General features: G+C 49.2%; 2 protein-coding genes across 17 annotated transcripts in view; one reads left to right on the plus strand and one right to left on the minus strand.

Moving 5' to 3' along the window:
- Positions 1 to 8,482, plus strand: part of RNF220 (ring finger protein 220) — a 221,322-nt gene extending 212,840 nt beyond the window's left edge. For all 12 annotated transcript variants that reach the window (XM_086841306.1, XM_086841300.1, XM_086841304.1 and 9 more), the window contains one exon: positions 5,499 to 8,482. In XM_086841306.1, the coding sequence (XP_086697432.1) occupies positions 5,499 to 5,570 (72 nt within the window). In that variant the 3' untranslated portion in view covers positions 5,571 to 8,482. The remainder of the gene's footprint in view (positions 1 to 5,498) is intronic.
- A 3,844-nt stretch (positions 8,483 to 12,326) lies between these two features.
- On the minus strand, positions 12,327 to 17,549 carry TMEM53 (transmembrane protein 53). 5 transcript variants are annotated; one of them, XR_015273582.1, is made up of 4 exons: positions 17,415 to 17,549; positions 16,875 to 16,987; positions 13,229 to 15,170; positions 12,327 to 12,668 (listed from the first exon to the last, which is right to left on the minus strand). XR_015273582.1 is itself a non-coding variant. In XM_023932529.2 (3 exons), exons 1-3 carry the CDS (start codon positions 17,482 to 17,484, stop codon positions 14,508 to 14,510), a joined length of 846 nt encoding a protein of 281 aa, XP_023788297.2. In that variant the 5' UTR covers positions 17,485 to 17,549; the 3' UTR covers positions 12,327 to 14,507. The 5 variants fall into 5 exon arrangements, 3 of the variants coding, with proteins under 3 accessions (XP_023788297.2, XP_023788299.1, XP_023788298.2); XR_015273583.1 differs by having other exon boundaries at positions 16,875 to 16,984; positions 17,415 to 17,510; XM_023932529.2 differs by having other exon boundaries at positions 12,327 to 15,170.
- Between the last annotated feature and the right edge of the window lie 22 nt (positions 17,550 to 17,571).

The raw sequence follows: 17,571 nt of genomic DNA on the forward strand, positions 1-17,571 counted from the left end.
AGCGTGAGTTGTCTGAGAGAGTAGGGATCATGTACTGAACACAGCCCTGGAACTGAAGGCTCAGAGTGCCTGCGAGCACTTCTAAACCTCTGCAGGGTATTTAAGACAGGGTGAAATTTGATGCTCAACTGTCTATGGACCTATGGTTTAAACATTTTCTAAGATACAATAGTATAATGATCTGAGCATATGATTTGATATCTTTTAGGGCACTGATGAGAATTGGATCTTAAAATGCTTAGACTTCATGAAAATAAAATTCTTGGATTTCTGGTATTTTAGGTTCAATTCCAAATTATAACTCTTCTGTTGGTAAGGACAAGGAAGAGAATTTTAATCACTAACTCTACAAATGATTGCTGGACTTTCTAGCTTAGGTATAATTATACTGGAGCTTAGCATGTCAACAGGCTTCAAGTTCTGTGTTTGAAACATTGACCAGAGGAGATTCCATCTCTGAAGCAAAGTCTGGGTTCACAGAAAGGGACCCTGGAGATGCCTTAAGAGAACCAAGATCATGGAGTGATTTGCCTGTGATCCCTTTTGGAAAACCTGAAAACATGTGCTGGGTTCTTCAAAGATAGGAGAGGAAATGCTGTTGCAGGAGCAAGACTTAGCCTGTGCAGCAGCAGGTGAGTGCTGACAGCCTCATGGTGGGTGTCCATCTCAAGCTGGTTGTTTGGCTGCAGCCTGAGTCATGGGGTAGTAGGGGATGAATCTGCCTCTGTAAGTCTGCCCTGTCTCCATCCTTCCCCATTAACTGAGAGGGACCCTACAGCTAATAGTGGGTGAGATTTGTATTTTCCTTCTCCTGAGGAGAGTTCTCTAAGAGAAGAGATTGGCCGTCTGCTTTAGTGATTTGCTGGGGAGGTTTGGAACCTCCATCCTTGGAGGTTTGTGAGAACAGAGTTGATGTGTGTCTGTCAGCAGTAATTCAGGTTGAGGTGATCTTGCCCACGGAATGGGTTGGTGAGTTCTTGGCATCTCTCAGAGCTGTAGTTCTGTGATTTCCCAATCCCTGGTATCCTTCTTTATTAAGTAAATGGAGCTGGAAGCTAAGTCAGGCTGTTGTTTGTCAGTGAAGGAGCTGTCAGTGTGTGCAAAGGCTAAAAGAGGAGAGGTTTATTTGAGCAAATGCAGTTTACTGGGTTTCCCCCATCACCTGTACAAGCCAGATCCAGCATTTCCCACGTGTATTTGCTAACTCCAGGCTTGTGCCTGCCTGTCTTGGGTTTATTTGAAAATGACAGCTATAAGAGCAGGAAAAAATCACTTCTAAAAAGCCTTCTTCATTACAAAATGCTTCCAGGGGATCCATCGATATATATGTGAGCTCTGCAGTTGACACATTTATATCTTTAGTAATTAGTACATTCTTGCCACTCTTTCTAGGCTCTAGTACCATATATGCCATGTGGGCTGGAGTGATTTTGTACAAAACAGCACAGATACAGAGCAGTCCTTCTGGGTGATTCCTCAGTGCTTCAGCAACATATAGGGACCTCCTGAGTCAGCAGCTGCATGAATGCTGTGCTTGTGCCTTCGTGATGTTCTCATCTGCCATGAGGTTCTCTGGTTATTAATTAGCATTCTTCAGTTCTGGCCTCCAGCAGCCTGTGGGGGTGAGCTCTACCCTTTAAGGAGGCTTCATGAAAGAAGTTCTGGTGGTTTAACCCCATTACCTGACAACTGGAGGGTACCCCACAATGGCAGTAGAGGACAACTGTTTCTCTGGGAATTAGCTTCTGCAGAGAAGAAGCTCCACACTTTGTGTGGAGGCACAGGTAGGAGAGGAGGCTAGCCTTGGTTGAGAATTGGATCTTGGCATTCAGTTCCTTTCCTGGCAAGAAGCCACCTCTTGGTTTGGGTCCCTCCTGTCATCTGTCTGCTTCGTTTTTACTTTCTTTGCCTGCTCTATTTGTGTGTCTCTTTATTCTCTGTGCCTGGTAACATATTCTTCTTGGAAATTGCCCATTTTTAGACCCACAGGACAGCAGGAAGTGCCTAAATCCTTCCTTGTGAGTTTCCCTGCTTTAGCCAATTTATAGCAGACATCATACCATTTTTTTTAAGAGGCAACTTTAAGACAAACTACTCCAATCCTTCCTGGCACCATGTAAGCCCTAACGACTTTTCAACATCTCAGCTCTCGTTAATGCATTTTTCAAACTACTACCCCAAGTGATTAGCCTGTATTGTGGATCAATCACTTGCCAAATTTTAATTAAGAAAGGAGGAGAAAAAATAAACTCCATCCTGGTTCCAGCCCCATTTCTTTGCTTTGTAACAGCCCTGGAGCAAACTTCTTGCAGAAGAGTTTTATAAACCCACCAAAACTGGGGTTTATAATGGAAAAGCTGAGGTGGCCTTTACTCCAGCACACACAGCTATAACACATCAAGGCTTTTCCATGTAGCTATGATGAAAGGAGCAGAAGGACCTGGAAAAAAAGAAAAAGAAATGGCCGACAGGTGGGACTTATTATTCCACAGCATTTTTATTTCAAGGGAAAAGTTTAGTAACCCCAGCTGGCAGGTGAGCAGTGGGGGAGCAAATGCTTTTTCATTGTGCCTGTGCCAGCATGTGTGTGTACAAGCTTATGTGCCTTTCCACAAGAGAGGAGAGCTTAATCAGTGGTGCAGATAAATGTTGTACACCTACACCGAAAAGTCAGATGTAAGGAACAAGGTTCTGAGCAACTTCAATCTAAAAAGTAAAAAATCAGGACTTAGTTCTGAATTTACCACACATGCTTATGTGTGCACAGGAGGGCAGTTTCATATAATATAAAAGAAAAATGCTTCCCCAAGTGTCCAAAGTATTAGGGAGACCCAGAGCCCTGGGCCCAGCGTGCCACGTGCTGCCTGCACTGCATTCGGGCCAGGCTGCTGAAGGTTTCCAGGATGCTGTTATTCCCTTCAGTGTACCCAGGCTTCAGAGTTCAAGGATGAGCCCTGCTTCCCACGTGCAGGTGAAGCAGTATCCGCCACTGCCCTAAATCAATCTGTGATTATGTAGCTTTTGCAGAAAATAGGTCAAGCTACATGTGGTTGGGTTCTGCTTTGTGACGTGGTTGAAAACTTGTCCCTGACTATTCATGTGCAGCTCTCAGGTTTAGGTGGGAGAGTGAATCTCCCTAAAGCCATTGGTAGTTTGGCATTTAGGAAAAAAGTGGAAAACACCCATGGAAGTGATGGCTCTGAGAAAGGCTGCTGGGAGTTTAAGCCTGTTTTGCCCTTTTCCTAATCCATATCTCACAGCAAGAAATGAGTAAGTACTCTGGTGATTTTTAACTCGTGCTAAAACCACCATGAGCCATCAGCATGTGGTGCAGCAAACAGATCTCCAGGACAGAGATCTCAAATTCTGTCAAGATAAATCCAGCCATCTTCCCTTTCCCTGTAGTGTGAGGGAACTGCGTACCTGGCCTTGCTTTGCTATGGAAGAGAGCAGCAAAGATGCACTTGGTTTCATCGGGCTCAGGCTTGTTCTGCCATCCCTGTGGGCTGAGCACAGAGGGCTGGTACTTATAGTGAGCACCTGCAGCCTTTGGTTCATACCTCGCTGCCTCTTACGAGTAAGCTTGAAAGTAAGGAAGGAGAGCATGGACACAGATGTGGGCACAAGTCACATCTGGAATGCTTAAAGTCCCCATGCACACTTGTGCTTGTCAGGGCACACAGGAAAGCTTGAACAGGCAGCTGGCAGCTGCTGTCCCTCCGACAACATGCTGTGAATTAATTCCTCAGCACCTCCTGCCACTTCCTTTGGGACCCCCTCCAGCTACAAAGATGGTGCCAAGAGGGCAACTGTATGCAACAGGTGCCTCCAATGAAAAGGGAGCTGCATGGAACTGAGTAGAGACTCAGTTGAAACAGGATATTTTGTGGCATTTGCATCCAGATTAGTGAGCCCCTTGGGAGTGCTGCTGTGTCACCACAGTGGCAGAAAGGGCAGATGTTCAGATTTTTCTCTCATGTTTTCACCACTGCAGCAAGTTTTTACTGAGACATGCAGAGTAGAGCTTGCTATTTCTGATTCTGTAGATCCAAAGCTGAGATACTGAGCATAAGCAAAGAGGCATGTTAAGTAAACAGGCTCTGCTGAATTCCAGTGCACTCAAGTTTCCATTTCATCAGTGTTTTAAGCCTTTCCTTTGAGTTGCAGTTGGCACTTGCTCCCCCCATAATCCAGCATGCCAAGTCCACTCGGTGAAGACCACTGCATAAGGCTGCATGATGCATTGCACAGGCAATGCAGTGGGATGATCCCTGCCCTGGAAGACTGAAAACAAACACAGTAGTTGTCCCAGTTAAGTGGAAGAATGTGTCCACAGGCATCAGCACCAGCGTTAGGTGTGCCATCCTGACCACCAGTGGTCTGTCCTTCCTCAGACTTCCAGCCTGAGAGTGATGCTCAAGGTGTTTTGGGGGTCTTTTACACTTTATTCAGCTCTAGCTCAACAGGACTTCATGTGTGACTGGTTTAGATCAGGTGCAGGTGCCCATGGTCCCCAGATGTGTTCCATCAACAGCAGAAGCGCTGGCAGCGGGAACTGTCAGATGGGACCTGATTGTTCAGAAGTGCAAAGCTCAGGGAATAGCAAGTGCGCCAAGTCCGTGACTGCAAGGAATAATGTGCAGTGGGAGCAGGGAGGGCCATCCCAATTTCCCACGCTGGTGGTGCTGTAGTTGGGAGGCTGCCTCACAGCAGAGCCATCTTTCTGTCATTTTTCTCATCAATTGTCTGTCACATCTGCCAATCTAATGATGACCAGCTTAGGTTGACCCCGATTCTGAGGCTTATTAACACCCTCTTGCTGTCAGGCTTGGTGATAGATGGCACATCAGCCCTTGTTTTATTTCATGTACTGTTCCTGTGGGCCACCCATTACCCCACCCCAACTCACATCAGTTTGCTGTTTCCAGCTCACCTTGGCAGAACAGACTCATCTCTGCAGTATGTGTGAGCTGGGGAGGATGGGATGGAGGGCTCCTTCATGCCAGCAGCTCTTAGGCTTTTGCAGGATGGACGAGATAGTGTCCTAATATGCTGCTCTGAAAGGGATGGTCCAAGGCCCCCATGAACCAGCTCAGTCATCCCTGCTGAAAACTTCACTTGTTCCAGCTGGGTTTTCTGCCTGTTCAGTGACCTGAACTGGCTCATCGAGGGCTGCAGGTGAGCAAGGGAAACAAAAAGGAGCAAATCTCCCTGGCAGCCAGTGGTGACAGTGGTGCTGAGTTGGGTGATGCACCTTGGCTCTAAGTTTCAGCCCTCTGCAGAGCTCCTTGTCCAGCTGCCTCATGTCAGGGACTGGAGTGGGACAGGGGTTTGCAGGATAGGCAGGGAGGGCATTGGGATTCCCCCTTCACACATCTTGTGCTCACTGTTGGAGGCCATGGCCCTGCCTGGAGGGCCTTAATGCTTCTGCAGTCCCAGGCCAAGGGCAGGGATGTCCTTCACACTCTCACACTGTGCATCTCATCTGCTGGTTGCAGGGTGCCAAGAAGCTCTGTCCTCAGTGTAACACCATCACGTCTCCTGGAGACCTTCGGCGCATCTACTTATGAAGGACCCAGCAGGAGGGCGGGACCCAGCTACTCAGCTCAGCTCATCACACCCAGGGGGAGAAGAACGACCACAACAAAAAAAAGACGTTTTAAAATTCAAAGAAAAAACAAACCAGGGACTCCAGACATGGACTCGAGGATACAGGAGCAGCGGGGAGCCTCGGCTGCCAGGTCCCACAGTTTGAGACCTCCTTCAGCATCTGCAGCGGGCAAAACCAAATCCTTTGTTGTGAAGCCCCCTTTTTTAAAACCAGTGTTCCCCATCACCCATTCCCTGGAGCTGGCTTTGCATTGCGGATGGCTCGTGAGCCCTCCTTTGAACTGTGTTGTCAACCACTCTGCCCCCAGGAGACTGGGGTAGGGACCCTTGACAGAAAGATGTTAAATAACCTGTAACTTGTGTTCCTTGATCAGTTTTTGTTTTGTTTTTATTTGTTTTGGTTTGATTTTATTTTTTTTTTTTGGTTGGTTCTGTTTTGGTTTTTTGTGGTGTTCTAGTGATGACTAAAAGGTTTAAAAAAAAAAAACACACCCAGGCAGAAATGAAGCACATGTAATATAGATTATATATGTTTACAATGTTGTGTATAAATGGGATAGACTCAAACATTACATACTAATAAGTTTCCCTTTCTTTTCTTTGGGTTGTATTTTTTTTAAAGAAGAAAAAAAAAATGAGCAGAGAACATTAAACCCATATTTTTCTTGGTTCAGCAAAGTTTTGGCATTAAAGTCATTAGTTTAAAAAAAGTATATATATACATATATATAATATAAATGGTTTAATGTTCTGTGGTGTATATTTCCTCATTCAGATATGAAGTTAACAGCTTTTAGTAATGGCTGTAGCATTGCCCATAACTTACAGAACTTATGGGGAGTAGAGGAGGTGGATTTTTGTCATTAGTTGTAGCTAATGGGGCTATTTATAATAGAATCGTTATCCCCGGAAAGACACAGCTTTTAACTCCTCACCGGGGGGCCAGGCAGGACAGGGGGAATCTGGCTCAGCCCCCTTTATCTTTCCCAGCTGGGGAAGGGGCAAATGGTGAGGAGCTGGAAAGAGGGAGTCTGTCAGAGCACTGTCCTTTCCCCTAGTGCCTGCTTGGGGGTCGGGCTGACACCTTGTGCTCCCCCAGGCCATTGCCCCTTTCCCCTGCCCTGCCTGGCTTTGCTTTCCTCCTTTGGGCAGTGTTTCCTGGCTGAGGATGCTGGGGCATCAGGCTGGTGCTGAGGCAGGACAGTGGGGATGGCAGGGGACAGGATGGTCCTGCTGGTGGCTTTGCCCAGAGAGACTCAGCCAGTTCCTGTGCAGGGCTGCCTGGCAGAGCTGTGCAAACCCTGCAGAGCCAGCCCTGCCCTCCTCTCACTTCCCCCAGCTCCCGCTCTCCCGCAGCCCGTGTTTTTCCTGAGAGGTTTTGGCACTAGGGCAGAGAGCCAAGCCAGCCCTGTCTTGTCCTCCCTGCCACTCCCAGGGTCCAGCAGAGACACTCTCAGCTGGACCCAGAGGTCCCCTGCAGCCCCAGCTTCTTCCATGCAGTCCCTCATGCTTGTCCCTGTCTCCCGTATCCTCAGCCTTAACCAAAGCTGCCATCTGGCCTGGTTTTTTGTTGTTCTTTCTTTTATTGTCAGGATCCAAGAAACAGATACTGACCAATTTTCCAAGGCCTTGGGACTTCTCCCAGCCCCACACTGTGCATCCCTGCCACAGTTTCCTGGGCAGTTGTGGGGTGCCAGCTCCCCATAGCCAGAAGACAGGGAGATGGGAAAGCTCATCTGCCCCATTCTTTTCCAAGCAGATCCCACCTGGCAGCGCAACATAGCTGGAGCATAAAGACAGTCTGGAAACAGCAGTGGATGAGGGGTTTGGAGCTAGGACCCCAGTGCTGCTGGGGTGTTTCCAGAGAGGGAAGGGCTGGGTAAGCAGAATGTGGGGGGTGTGACAGTCCCACTGCTGCTTCCCTACCTTGAGCTCTTTTGCAGAGAACAGCTGCAGCCTTGGCATCTCTTGACTGATTCAAAAGGATCCCACTGCACCCAAAAAACCCCAAATGAAATTGAAGGAGCCGTTATTTCATAAATATCTCATCAAAAGGTGACAGTTCCTAATTGGGAGGCCTCTGAGACCAGAGAGCTGCAGCCTCCTCTGCTCTGTGCCAGCAGAGCTCCCGGGAACCAGAGTAAGCCAAGGCACCCCAGAGGGTTCTGCCTTCACAGGGAGACTGTGGGCAGGGGCTGTCACTGCGGGGTAACCCTGCAGCCAGCAGCACAAGGCAGGGGAAGGGCAGGCATGCACAGCTCAGGCTGGACTTGTAAAGGGAGAAAAACTTTCAGGGCACATGGCTCAGCTGGGAGAGTGCTGGTGCTGAGGTCTCAGAGATTGAGAGGGGGCAGACAGGTGGGTTTGAGAGGCAGCCAGGAAGGGCAAGAGGGTAGGACACACGTACCCTGCCCTTCCTTGGAAATAGCCTGGCTCCCTCCCAGGGCCTTTCTGGCAGGTGTTGTGGACCAGCCATGTGCTTTATGTACGTATGAGTAAAACCATATGTAACTAGTCACTGGTTCTTTGCTTTGGGATTTATTTTTGGTTTGGTTTTTTTGTTTAAATTGTAAAGCCATCCCCTGTTTTCAAGGGGGAAGCTGCAGGGGGAAGGCTGGGGAGAGAGGCATCCCAGTTTGTAACAGGCATCTGCCACTTCCCCTCTTCTGTAATGAGTTTAAATGATTTAAAAAAAAAAAAAAAAAAAAAGTGAAATACCAGAGTTACCTATCTTTGCCCAAAGAATCCCAGTTGCACAAAGCGATATTCCGGTGTGTCAATGATTGTGTGTCAGTGTATACTATACAAAGAGGTACTTGTCACTCCCGTTTGTAAACTACATTTGACATTAATTAAACAAGTATAAATCTTGTCGGGTGCTTTCTGCTTCTCTGTGTTTCCCTTTGCAGGCAAGAGGCAGCAGAGACCCCCACATGCTGCAGCCCCTGGATGTGAGTAATGTCCCAGAGGGGAGTCCTGGTCCTGTTTGGGATGCAGGGACAGATGCAGGGGGATGCTGAGACATGCACCAGACCCCACCACGGATGGGTTCCCCCAACTGGTCCCCACATAGAGCCAGGAGGGCGGGGCAAAGGGCAGCCCTCAGGGGACACCCCCATAATGAAGTCTCATCGGTTGCGTTATCTGGGGGCAGGAGACGCCCAGCCCCAACAGATCTATACCTCCTGCATTAGGGGCCTCCAGTGCAGTGTAGGGTTACCCTGACACAGGGACTGGGAGGCCGCTGGGGCGGGGGGACAGAGGTCGGGTTCCCCCCAGCACACGGCTGGCGCCCGCGCTTTTGGTTTACAAACATTTTGCAGATGGGTCAACGGGCAGTTTTCAAACCTCTCCCCATGGCTGTGTCCCCCAGGGATGGGTTGCTTGGGCTCCCCAGGCTGGTGGGAGGAGGCAATAAAGATGTCGGGGACATCTTCCCATCTGCTGTGCCAAGGATAGGGAAAGGGTGGGATTTGGCCACTTTTTTGGCTGGCAAGAAGCAAAGAAGGTCTCAGCCACTCTCCCATCCACTTCCAGCCCAAGGGAGGCCTGAGGCCAGGGTGAGGGGCAGAAACCTTCCCTCCCTCTCCACCTACCCCACAGCAGGCTGCTAATATTTTATTTAAAATATCTTTAGGAAGCAGAGGACCATGATGTATCGGATATATTGAGAAAATGCTAATGTGTAATAGCGTGTGTCAGGGGCCTCGTTCATCACCCCGCGCCGCCTTCTGGGGGATCCATATCTAATTAACAGTAATGAATGAGGGAGCCCACCTAATGACAGCCCGCCAGTTTGTTATGGAAATGAGGCAATCCCATTAGGCAAAACACTTAATTAAACAAACTGCTCGGAGTGTAGGCCGGTGCAGGATGGGCACAGGCCCTTTAGGGAACAAGGGGGGCCCTGGTACCCAGCCCTCCACATGCCAGGTTGGGGGCACAGAGGCTGCTGCAGCCTCTTGAGCTGGGTGCCCACGGTCAACTCCAGCAGCCGGGGGCTGGGGAAGCCAAGAGAGATCTGCCTTGGGGGGTCCCAGCTGGGGAGGGGGCAGCAGGCCAGTTCACATCCCCCTCTTGTCTCTCTCCTTCAATGGGCTCAGAGGCAGAGGCCAAACACAGATTTCCAATCAAACGTGTGTACTTGGCTCCTGCTCTATTGACACTGAAGCAAGAAGGGCTCAAGGTTAATTCCTTATCAATACCCTATTGTCAGCTCATCCATCACTCCACGGGGGCAGGGGCTGCCCAAGCTCTCGCTGCCCCAGCCCCCATAGGTTTGGGAGGGTGACCGAAGGATGCCGTGCCCACCTCTGCCCATCACAGCCATGCCCACGTAGCCTGTCTGATGGTGCTGGGGTGCATTTGCAGCCATGTGAGGATGCAGAAATGAGAGGATGGGGGGAGGTCAAGTTCAAAGGGAAGGGGATGGAGGGATGCCCATGCCCCAGGCTGGGTGAAGGAGCTGTGTGGGTGTGCTGGACAAGGGGGCATTAGGAGACAAATCAGGTGGTAGCTGTGGGCCCCCATTTGTGTTGTTCTGTTTCCTAATTGCATTCTAAGCCCCCAGCCCTGTGTGCTGGGGGGTCCTGCCAGCCTTTTCAGAAGACTAGCACCGAGCTCAGCACCTTTCCCAGGGACTACAGGAAAGCCAAGGGAGCTCCAGAGTCCTGATACGTGGAGCTCCCAGAAGCTGGGTCATGGTCTGCTTGATCACACTATTACACAGATTCACTTAAAAGACAGATGGCCTTCCATGGGAGATGGAGAGGGAAGTGCTGTGACCTGGTCTGCTGAGGTGAGAAGGGCAGGAAAGCTATTCCTGCTGTTAGACTTTTGGTTTTAACAATCAGTTAAAGCTGAAGAATGGGATCTAGTAAAAATTTCAGAGCCAGGCAGCCCTAGGGAGAGATGCTGTTATGTATTAACTCACAATCTCTAATTCTTGTCATCGCAGTTAGCTCTTGCTGGTCTTTTTCCTTGCCCCAAGAGAAGACCTTTTGAGGGAGATGCTCTCAGGCACTCAGAAGCGCTGGGCTGAGCCGTGCTGTTGGGGTCTTAGCCAGGATCTGCTCAGCTGTCTCCATGCGGGAAAGAGGGGTCCTGCTGCCACCTCGTGGAGCTGCTCCCGCCGGCACGGGGCTCCCGTGGGCTCTGCACAGCCCCCTGTGCAGCTCCTGCACGGGCTGTGGAGACCAGCCTCCCTCCTTCACTTCTTGGGATGCAGCACGGGCTTGCATTGCTTGGTTCCATCCCGTCCGTTCCCACTTTTCCATCAATGGCAGAGCTCCACGCATATGCCTGCAGCATCCCAACATGCATGAAAATGGGACCTCAGCCCACACATCTTTAAAACACCTTTATGAGGTGTGGACACAGGTCAGTCTCCACCCAGGAGCCTAATTTGAATTACTCGTGCTTCAAAATGTTCCCCCAGCTCCAAAACCTGAACCCTGGCTGGCTGGATCCTGCCCCTGGCCTGCCCAGATCCCCACCACAGCCTGTCCCATTGTCACAGGGAGCTCTGGGTGCACTAACACCCCCCCAGCCATGTCAGGAGCGGCTGAGTGCCCTCCAGCCCAGCCACACAGGCCACCCTGACCACTAAGTGTCTTTTTTTGTTTTTCAAAACCATCCTGTAACATCACCACTGCCTGGGGAGAGAAAGCACAGGGGAGCAAGCCAGGATTGCTTGCTCAGTTCCCTCACAGGAAACACTCAAATGGATTTTGCTACTGAGGGAAAGTTAATTTTGTTTTACCACAACTGTGGCAGCCAGCTGTGACCATCCTCCTCTCCCACCACTCTTGGTGTTCCACCCACACTGCTGCAGTCTGCACATGAGGGCTGGACTGCAGGAAAACAAGATCTGGGACACATCCCACTCCCTACCCTCGAGGCAAGCCCAGGGATGCTGCATTTTTCCTCCCAATGAACAGATCTGCAGTGCTCCTCCTCCCCATAGCTCATCCCAGAGATTTACCTGGATTTGCCAAGATATCACAACCTTTGAGCTTTCAGTGTTCAGGCTGAAGTTCTTTAGGAACACTGGCTGCGCCAAACCGTGACAGTTAGCAAGGATTAAGGGTCTGAGGCTGGGTTTTTGTAAATCCAGTAGTGCTTGGATCAGTTCTCAGCCATGTGCCTTTGGGCTCCAAGTTATTAACCTTCTGTTTCAAATAAGCCACAGGAATACGGAGGGCAGGAAGGTGGGGGCACACACAGTACAGGAAAGCAGAGGCCAGCATATCACACAGTGCTCACAATCAGAATTAAAACTTGCTGGGACTCAGAAAACAAAACCCACTCAGAAGACTGGTACTGTAAATCACTGGCTTGCCCAACATCACCCTGCTCTCAGAGAGCTGTGTACACAGATCACCTCCAAATTTCAAGTCACTTTTGCAGCAGTGGAAATGCCTGTGAGCACATTCCTGTTTGCAAAGCTCAGGACACCTCTGACTGCAGAGCTGCCCTGGAAAGTGGGGAAGTAGGCTGAGCTGGAGTGAGCTGGCCATGTGGCAACACCGTGCTGGGGAAGTGAAAGTGGGGAAGGAAGGTGCAGCTGACACGTGAGGCTGTCCCCAGAAGAAGCTTCACCATCCTGTCAGGCAGGAGCAGAGGGTTTAGCTCCAGCTCCTGCCAGCCATGTTCTGCAACAGCCTGAGTGCTTAAACAGAAGTTCAACACCCGCAGCAATAAACAGGAACAGCAGATTCCCAGAAACAACTGTATTAATTCAGAGGTGTATATTATGGAGTGTTTAACTGATCTGTAAAATACTGAACCTGTAGAAACCAGCATGAGGGCAAGTGCTGGTTAAATACCCTCTATCACCTCTGTCCCACAAGAGTGTTCACTGCTACAAACAAGCTGGATGCTGAGAAGCCCCAGCCCAGATCTCTGAAAAGGCAGATGAATACATGACAGCTCAGTAGTTACAGCACTGACATACAAACCAGGGGCCTGCTTTAAAAAGCTGGGAGATGTCTGATCTGGGTTTTCATGATCTTTTCATGGAGACAGAGGACCATGCCTGGATTTTACAGGTTCAAAACCTAGAAAGAAGAATTTCTCCATAAAAAGGGGAAGGCTGAAGGCTCCTACCACGGGGTAGCCCTCACACCCCATTGTCAGAACGGGAGATGGAACTGGTGTCACACCTACTGAAGACTGGATCCCAAGCAACAATGGCTCTTGTGCCTGGGGACAGTTTTCACTTCTAAAAATATCAAATATAAACCAGATCATCAGGCCCTTTTCAGTTAATTCTCGCTTATCCCATATACAGCCCAACCCTCCCTCTAAAAACATGCTCATCAGGGGGTTATTCTGCTGTAAAAGAAATTGTGTGTTGTCAAAATAGTCTGCTACAAACAGCTGTGTGGTCACTACTGCCACTCACCCTGTGCTTTCACTTCTCTGAGGTGTTACAGTTCTTGTTTTAAACTTCCAAATTATTTTAGTGCTTCTCAAGGACAACCCCCTCTGTGCTTCAATCCAGAACAGCAAGAGTTTTGTAATTGTGGATGACAGCACCCCAAGGGAGGGCAAGACCAGCACAGCCACCCACTGACAGAACCTTTTGCAAAACTCCTCCTTCTTTTTGAGTGCCTACCTCTCTAGGGCAGCTCCTTGTTCAAGCAGGCCCATGTCACAGCCCTCCAGACCTTCTTCTGGCAATTTAAAGTTGGTTAAACCTGTTCATCATATTATTAATTAGCTTGCTATGCTGTGACATAGCATGAACACATCAGCAGGCTCTCCTCTGTCTTTATCCCCACTTCTCCCCCAAATAAACAATAAAACCTAAACCCAAACATGGATGAAGTACAGTGCAAGCTACTTTTTCACTAGGTGGAAGGAATTAGCTTCTCATACACATTGCATGGACTGCAAAGACTGATCATCCGAAGAGAACATTATGGACAAAAACATCGTATTTCATGGTCATTTGTAGGCTGGAGGTGATTTAAAAAATACTGAGTATAAAGCATAGTTCCAAGAGACAGTTCCATTTTCTTCTGCAATTCCACCTTTTTGTTTCAGGGGTCTGGCACAGCTGTAATCCAAAAGTTTCCCTGAATATCCAGATGCAAAATACAGGCTGCTCAAAGACATACAATAACAAGTAAGTAGCTCTCCAAGAAAGCAAAATTACTCAGTAGAACACACAAAAGACTGGAAGGAAGAGAAACAAAACACTAGACACATTCAAAAATGTTAGCTTAAACCTCTGGGTTGAAGAAGCAAAAGTCATCACAAATATTTAAGCTCCCCCTAAGGATCATAGAGCTTTGACTGTTTTATCTCAGCTATTTAATGGAACCACATGATAGTCTGGTCATACTGCCCTGCACACACCTTTTCCTGCTCTTACACTTGGTTTCAGGGCCTGATCTCCATCAAGGAGAGTACAAGTGAGATGCACTGAGAAAAGCAAAAAGTCCTGCAGACTTGACTCTTTGCTCACTACAAGATAAAACAAATGGCAGAGAGTGGAAAAAAACCAAACAACAAAGACATGGAAGAGGTGTATTGTAAAATTAGTACAAGCAACAGAACATGCACATTGGATATCGGGGACAACAAGAAAAGCAGAGAACAAGAGACAGGAAGAAACAAATAATACTCAGTGTGAGATTCTGGTCTGTGACACCTTGGTAAAGTACATCAACATGAACCATGACAGGATTTCAGATTAAGGACTTTAAATTAATCCATATCTACTTTCTGCTCTAACGTGGCTGGTCCAAAGGCCAGGCTGGAGGCTTTCAGACTCGTAGATGGTAGGGGAAAAAACTACTTTCCTGGTTTCAAAGACGAAAAAGGAAAGGGGGTGACATTTCCCATAGGAGCTGAGCAAGAAGAGGCAAACACTGAAGGTCATTAGAGCACTAAGGAGGTGAGCCCCCCACACAGTCAGACAGGAAAGTCGTGCAGAGGCTGTGGTAATAGGTGGGGTACACCCGCATGTGGCTGACATGAGGCGAATCTGAGAAGTCCACAGCTTTCACAGGAACACCGAGCTGCTGCCGGGCATTGGCCATGAGCTGAACCTCGCTGGCCTTGATGATGAGATCAGCCTGGGAATAGAGGTAGAGCTCGGGCCAGCGCGAGGGCGCTTTCAGCAGGGCATCGTAATGGCTCTCGTGGATGAAGCGGGTCAGGGGGTACAGCAGGATCCGCAGCACAACGGCCATGCTGGCAAAAGTGAACAGCAGGAAATACTTGAGCAGCACATTCATGGAGACCAAGACAGTTGCCAGGGCACGAAGGCCTCCTCGCAAGTTTCTTCTGCCAGGGGCGCTGTCGAAAATGGTGCCAGCTACTCTGAGGTTCTGAAACGGCTTGTGGGTGTGGAGCGCCTCGATGATGTAACGGTACAGCATGGCACCACCATTGCTGAAAACATGGAAAAGAACTGGTCTGCTTTCAACTCTGTAGTCAAACAGCAGCTCCAGGAGTCGCCTGGCTGGGGTCTGCAGGGATCTGATGCCAAAGGTCTCAGAGAAGAATATCATCCTCCATGGAGCTGTGTAACGGATGACCGTGCACCCCTAAGAACAACAGAAAGAGACCCCACACACATTTAAGCTGTGCTGCAAATTACAGAGAGTAAGCAAGCAGCAGTACAAGGAACATGAAAATTTGGGACAGGTTCCCAACAGAAAAAGGCCAGAGGCCTGGCTTTGGTCATGTCTGAAATCCTTTCAAATCTTGTGCTAACTGGCACAAGCCCTGGGGACACTGCCACCCATTTTTATGGGTGTTAATCCTCACCCAAGAGAAGAAAACCATCTCCCTGATTCACAGACCTTCAGTATCAGGCATTTTGGTAAGAGAAGCCTGCTCTGGTACACATCCAGCTCATCACACTGAAACAAATATAAGAAGAAAGAGGAACTTCTTCCTCTCCTTGGGCGCACTTGTTTGCAGCTGTCTCTAAGACTCATCACCAGCCAACACTGACATGATTTTTGTAGACCTTCCTGAAACACTCCAGCTGGGCAAAGAAAGAGCTTTGGCTCAAGGACTCAGAACTCCTGAGCAATTGCCTTCACACATAAGTCCTTACATTTAGGTATAGATTTGGAAACAGGATCTTGAAGGAGTTTCAAAATAGAGCAGATGGATCTACATTTATAACTGCTTCAGACGTTTTCTATCACCTGAGCTCACTGACAAGCACAAAGCAAAGTCACCAAAACAACCCCCCCAGAGCTCTCTAAACAGTGAATGAGGAAGAAGAGGATAGCAAGTTCTCAAATCACAGCCTTCTCTACCATCTTTCCATGGTTATAGCCACTTCCTCTTAGTGAGTTAAGAAAACACATCCTCTCCTTTCCCATTTCTGTCAGAAATGTATTTTCCAAGAAGTTGTCATGCTGCCCTGTAACATGCTTCTCATCTGCTCAGCAGCATCTTAAAGCTGCTTAACAACTAATTCTTCACTAGATCAAGCCAATTAATGACTCCTGCACTGGATTACACATTAACAATAGACTTGTTAATGTACAAACTTTACCACCTACAGATTTGGATAAATACAAGATTCCTTGTATGCTGACCAAGAAAAAAAAACAAACCTTAATGTTTCACTGGGTCCCCATGCTACAAGCAGAGGTCATTCCAAAAAAATACAGTATTAGAAAGGAAAATATCATAACTTAGGGAACTGGCAGTAGGACAGTTCTCTCTAGTTCAAACACAAGGAATTCCTAGTGACCAGCTATGACTATCACAGGATGCCTATTTCACAGACAGGATAAAATTAATTTGGCTTACAACATTTAGATGAATCATTTTCACAGGAAGGAAGAGCCAAAGGCACGACAGATGCCGATGTGTTCTGTCAGTTCCCACCCCAGCCTCGCCATGTCTGTGCTGTGGCCTAACAGCAAGCAGTAAACACAGAATCTTTCCCTGCATGTTTACCTGTCTGGAAAACTAACACAGTTCACGTCATTCCTGAATAATCCCACAATTTTAAAGCCTTAAGATGCTTCAGTGAGTCACACAGCAGCTGAAAGTTTCTCCAAGGAAGTATTTGTGTCTTAGCTGCACACACCAAGGTGACATCAGCAGCTGTTAGATAACACTGCCTGGGCTGTGAGAGACAAGGAGCTTTCAATGACAGGAGAACTCTCACTCACTCTCCATGAGGGACGCTGAGAGAGGCTTCAGACAGACTTTACCAACGTGCAAAAATAAGGCAGTTTCACAGTATGACAGTGTCATGAAAATACAGACCGGCTACTCACCTTCTGGCTGTAGATTGCGCTGTATTTGGCCAGGTATTTGTCCTGGCAGCCAGCCCAGCCTAGGAGGATCACCACAGGCTGGCCCTCGGCAGGCCCTCTCTCTGTAGTGCCTTCTGAAACAGATCACAAGTGTTACAGCAACAGCCCTCCAGCCTGCGCGAGTCACAGCTTACAGCGGCTTGGCTGCTCAGAAAAGCTTAAAGGCAACGGTGAAGCAAGCGTGAGTTTGAACTACAGCACAGCTTCAGCCCCTGCAGCTCCCACCGCCCTCCAGTGACGCAAAGCGAGCACCGAACTGATCCCCACGGGGGGCGAGACCGCTCTTCTTCCCGCCTCCCGGCGGGACAGCGGCAGCTGCTGCCATTCCAGGGGGAAAAGGGAAGCGTCCTGCCCCGTCCTCCGGGGACTGCCAGACACCTGCTACAGCACCAATGCCCCACGGCTCCTCCTCCATAGCCCAGCCCGCTCCCCCTTCTCGGCCCGCAGAGGCGCCCCAGTCCCTGCTGTCACTGGTGTCCCCGGCCCCGCTCGCCTCCGCACCGCGGGCCTGTCCCGGCTCCGGCTCCGGCTCCGGCTCCACCACGGCCACCTCCAGCCCGCGCGTGCCCATGGCCGCGCTCCGCGCACCGGCCGCCGCTTCCGCCCCCCCCGGAAGCTCCGCCCACCTCCCTCCTCGCAGCCAATGGGAAGGGAAAGC

The sequence above is a fragment of the Cyanistes caeruleus genome, chromosome 9 (assembly GCF_971803275.1).
Source record: "Cyanistes caeruleus chromosome 9, bCyaCae1.hap1.1, whole genome shotgun sequence".
Lineage (NCBI taxonomy): Eukaryota > Metazoa > Chordata > Aves > Passeriformes > Paridae > Cyanistes > Cyanistes caeruleus.

What these genes read in the sequence shown, in the direction of transcription:
- TMEM53 (XM_023932529.2), bottom strand. Translation starts at nt 17,484, where the DNA reads ATGGGCACGCGCGGGCTGGAGGTGGCCGTGGTGGAGCCGGAGCCGGAG. An exon ending in GGAGCCGGGACAGGCCCGCG is followed by an intron (nt 16,988 to 17,414) that starts GTGCGGAGGCGA and finishes GATCTGTTTCAG; the next exon opens with AAGGCACTACAGAGAGAGGG. An exon ending in GCGCAATCTACAGCCAGAAG is followed by an intron (nt 15,171 to 16,874) that starts GTGAGTAGCCGG and finishes TGTTGTTCTTAG; the next exon opens with GGGTGCACGGTCATCCGTTA.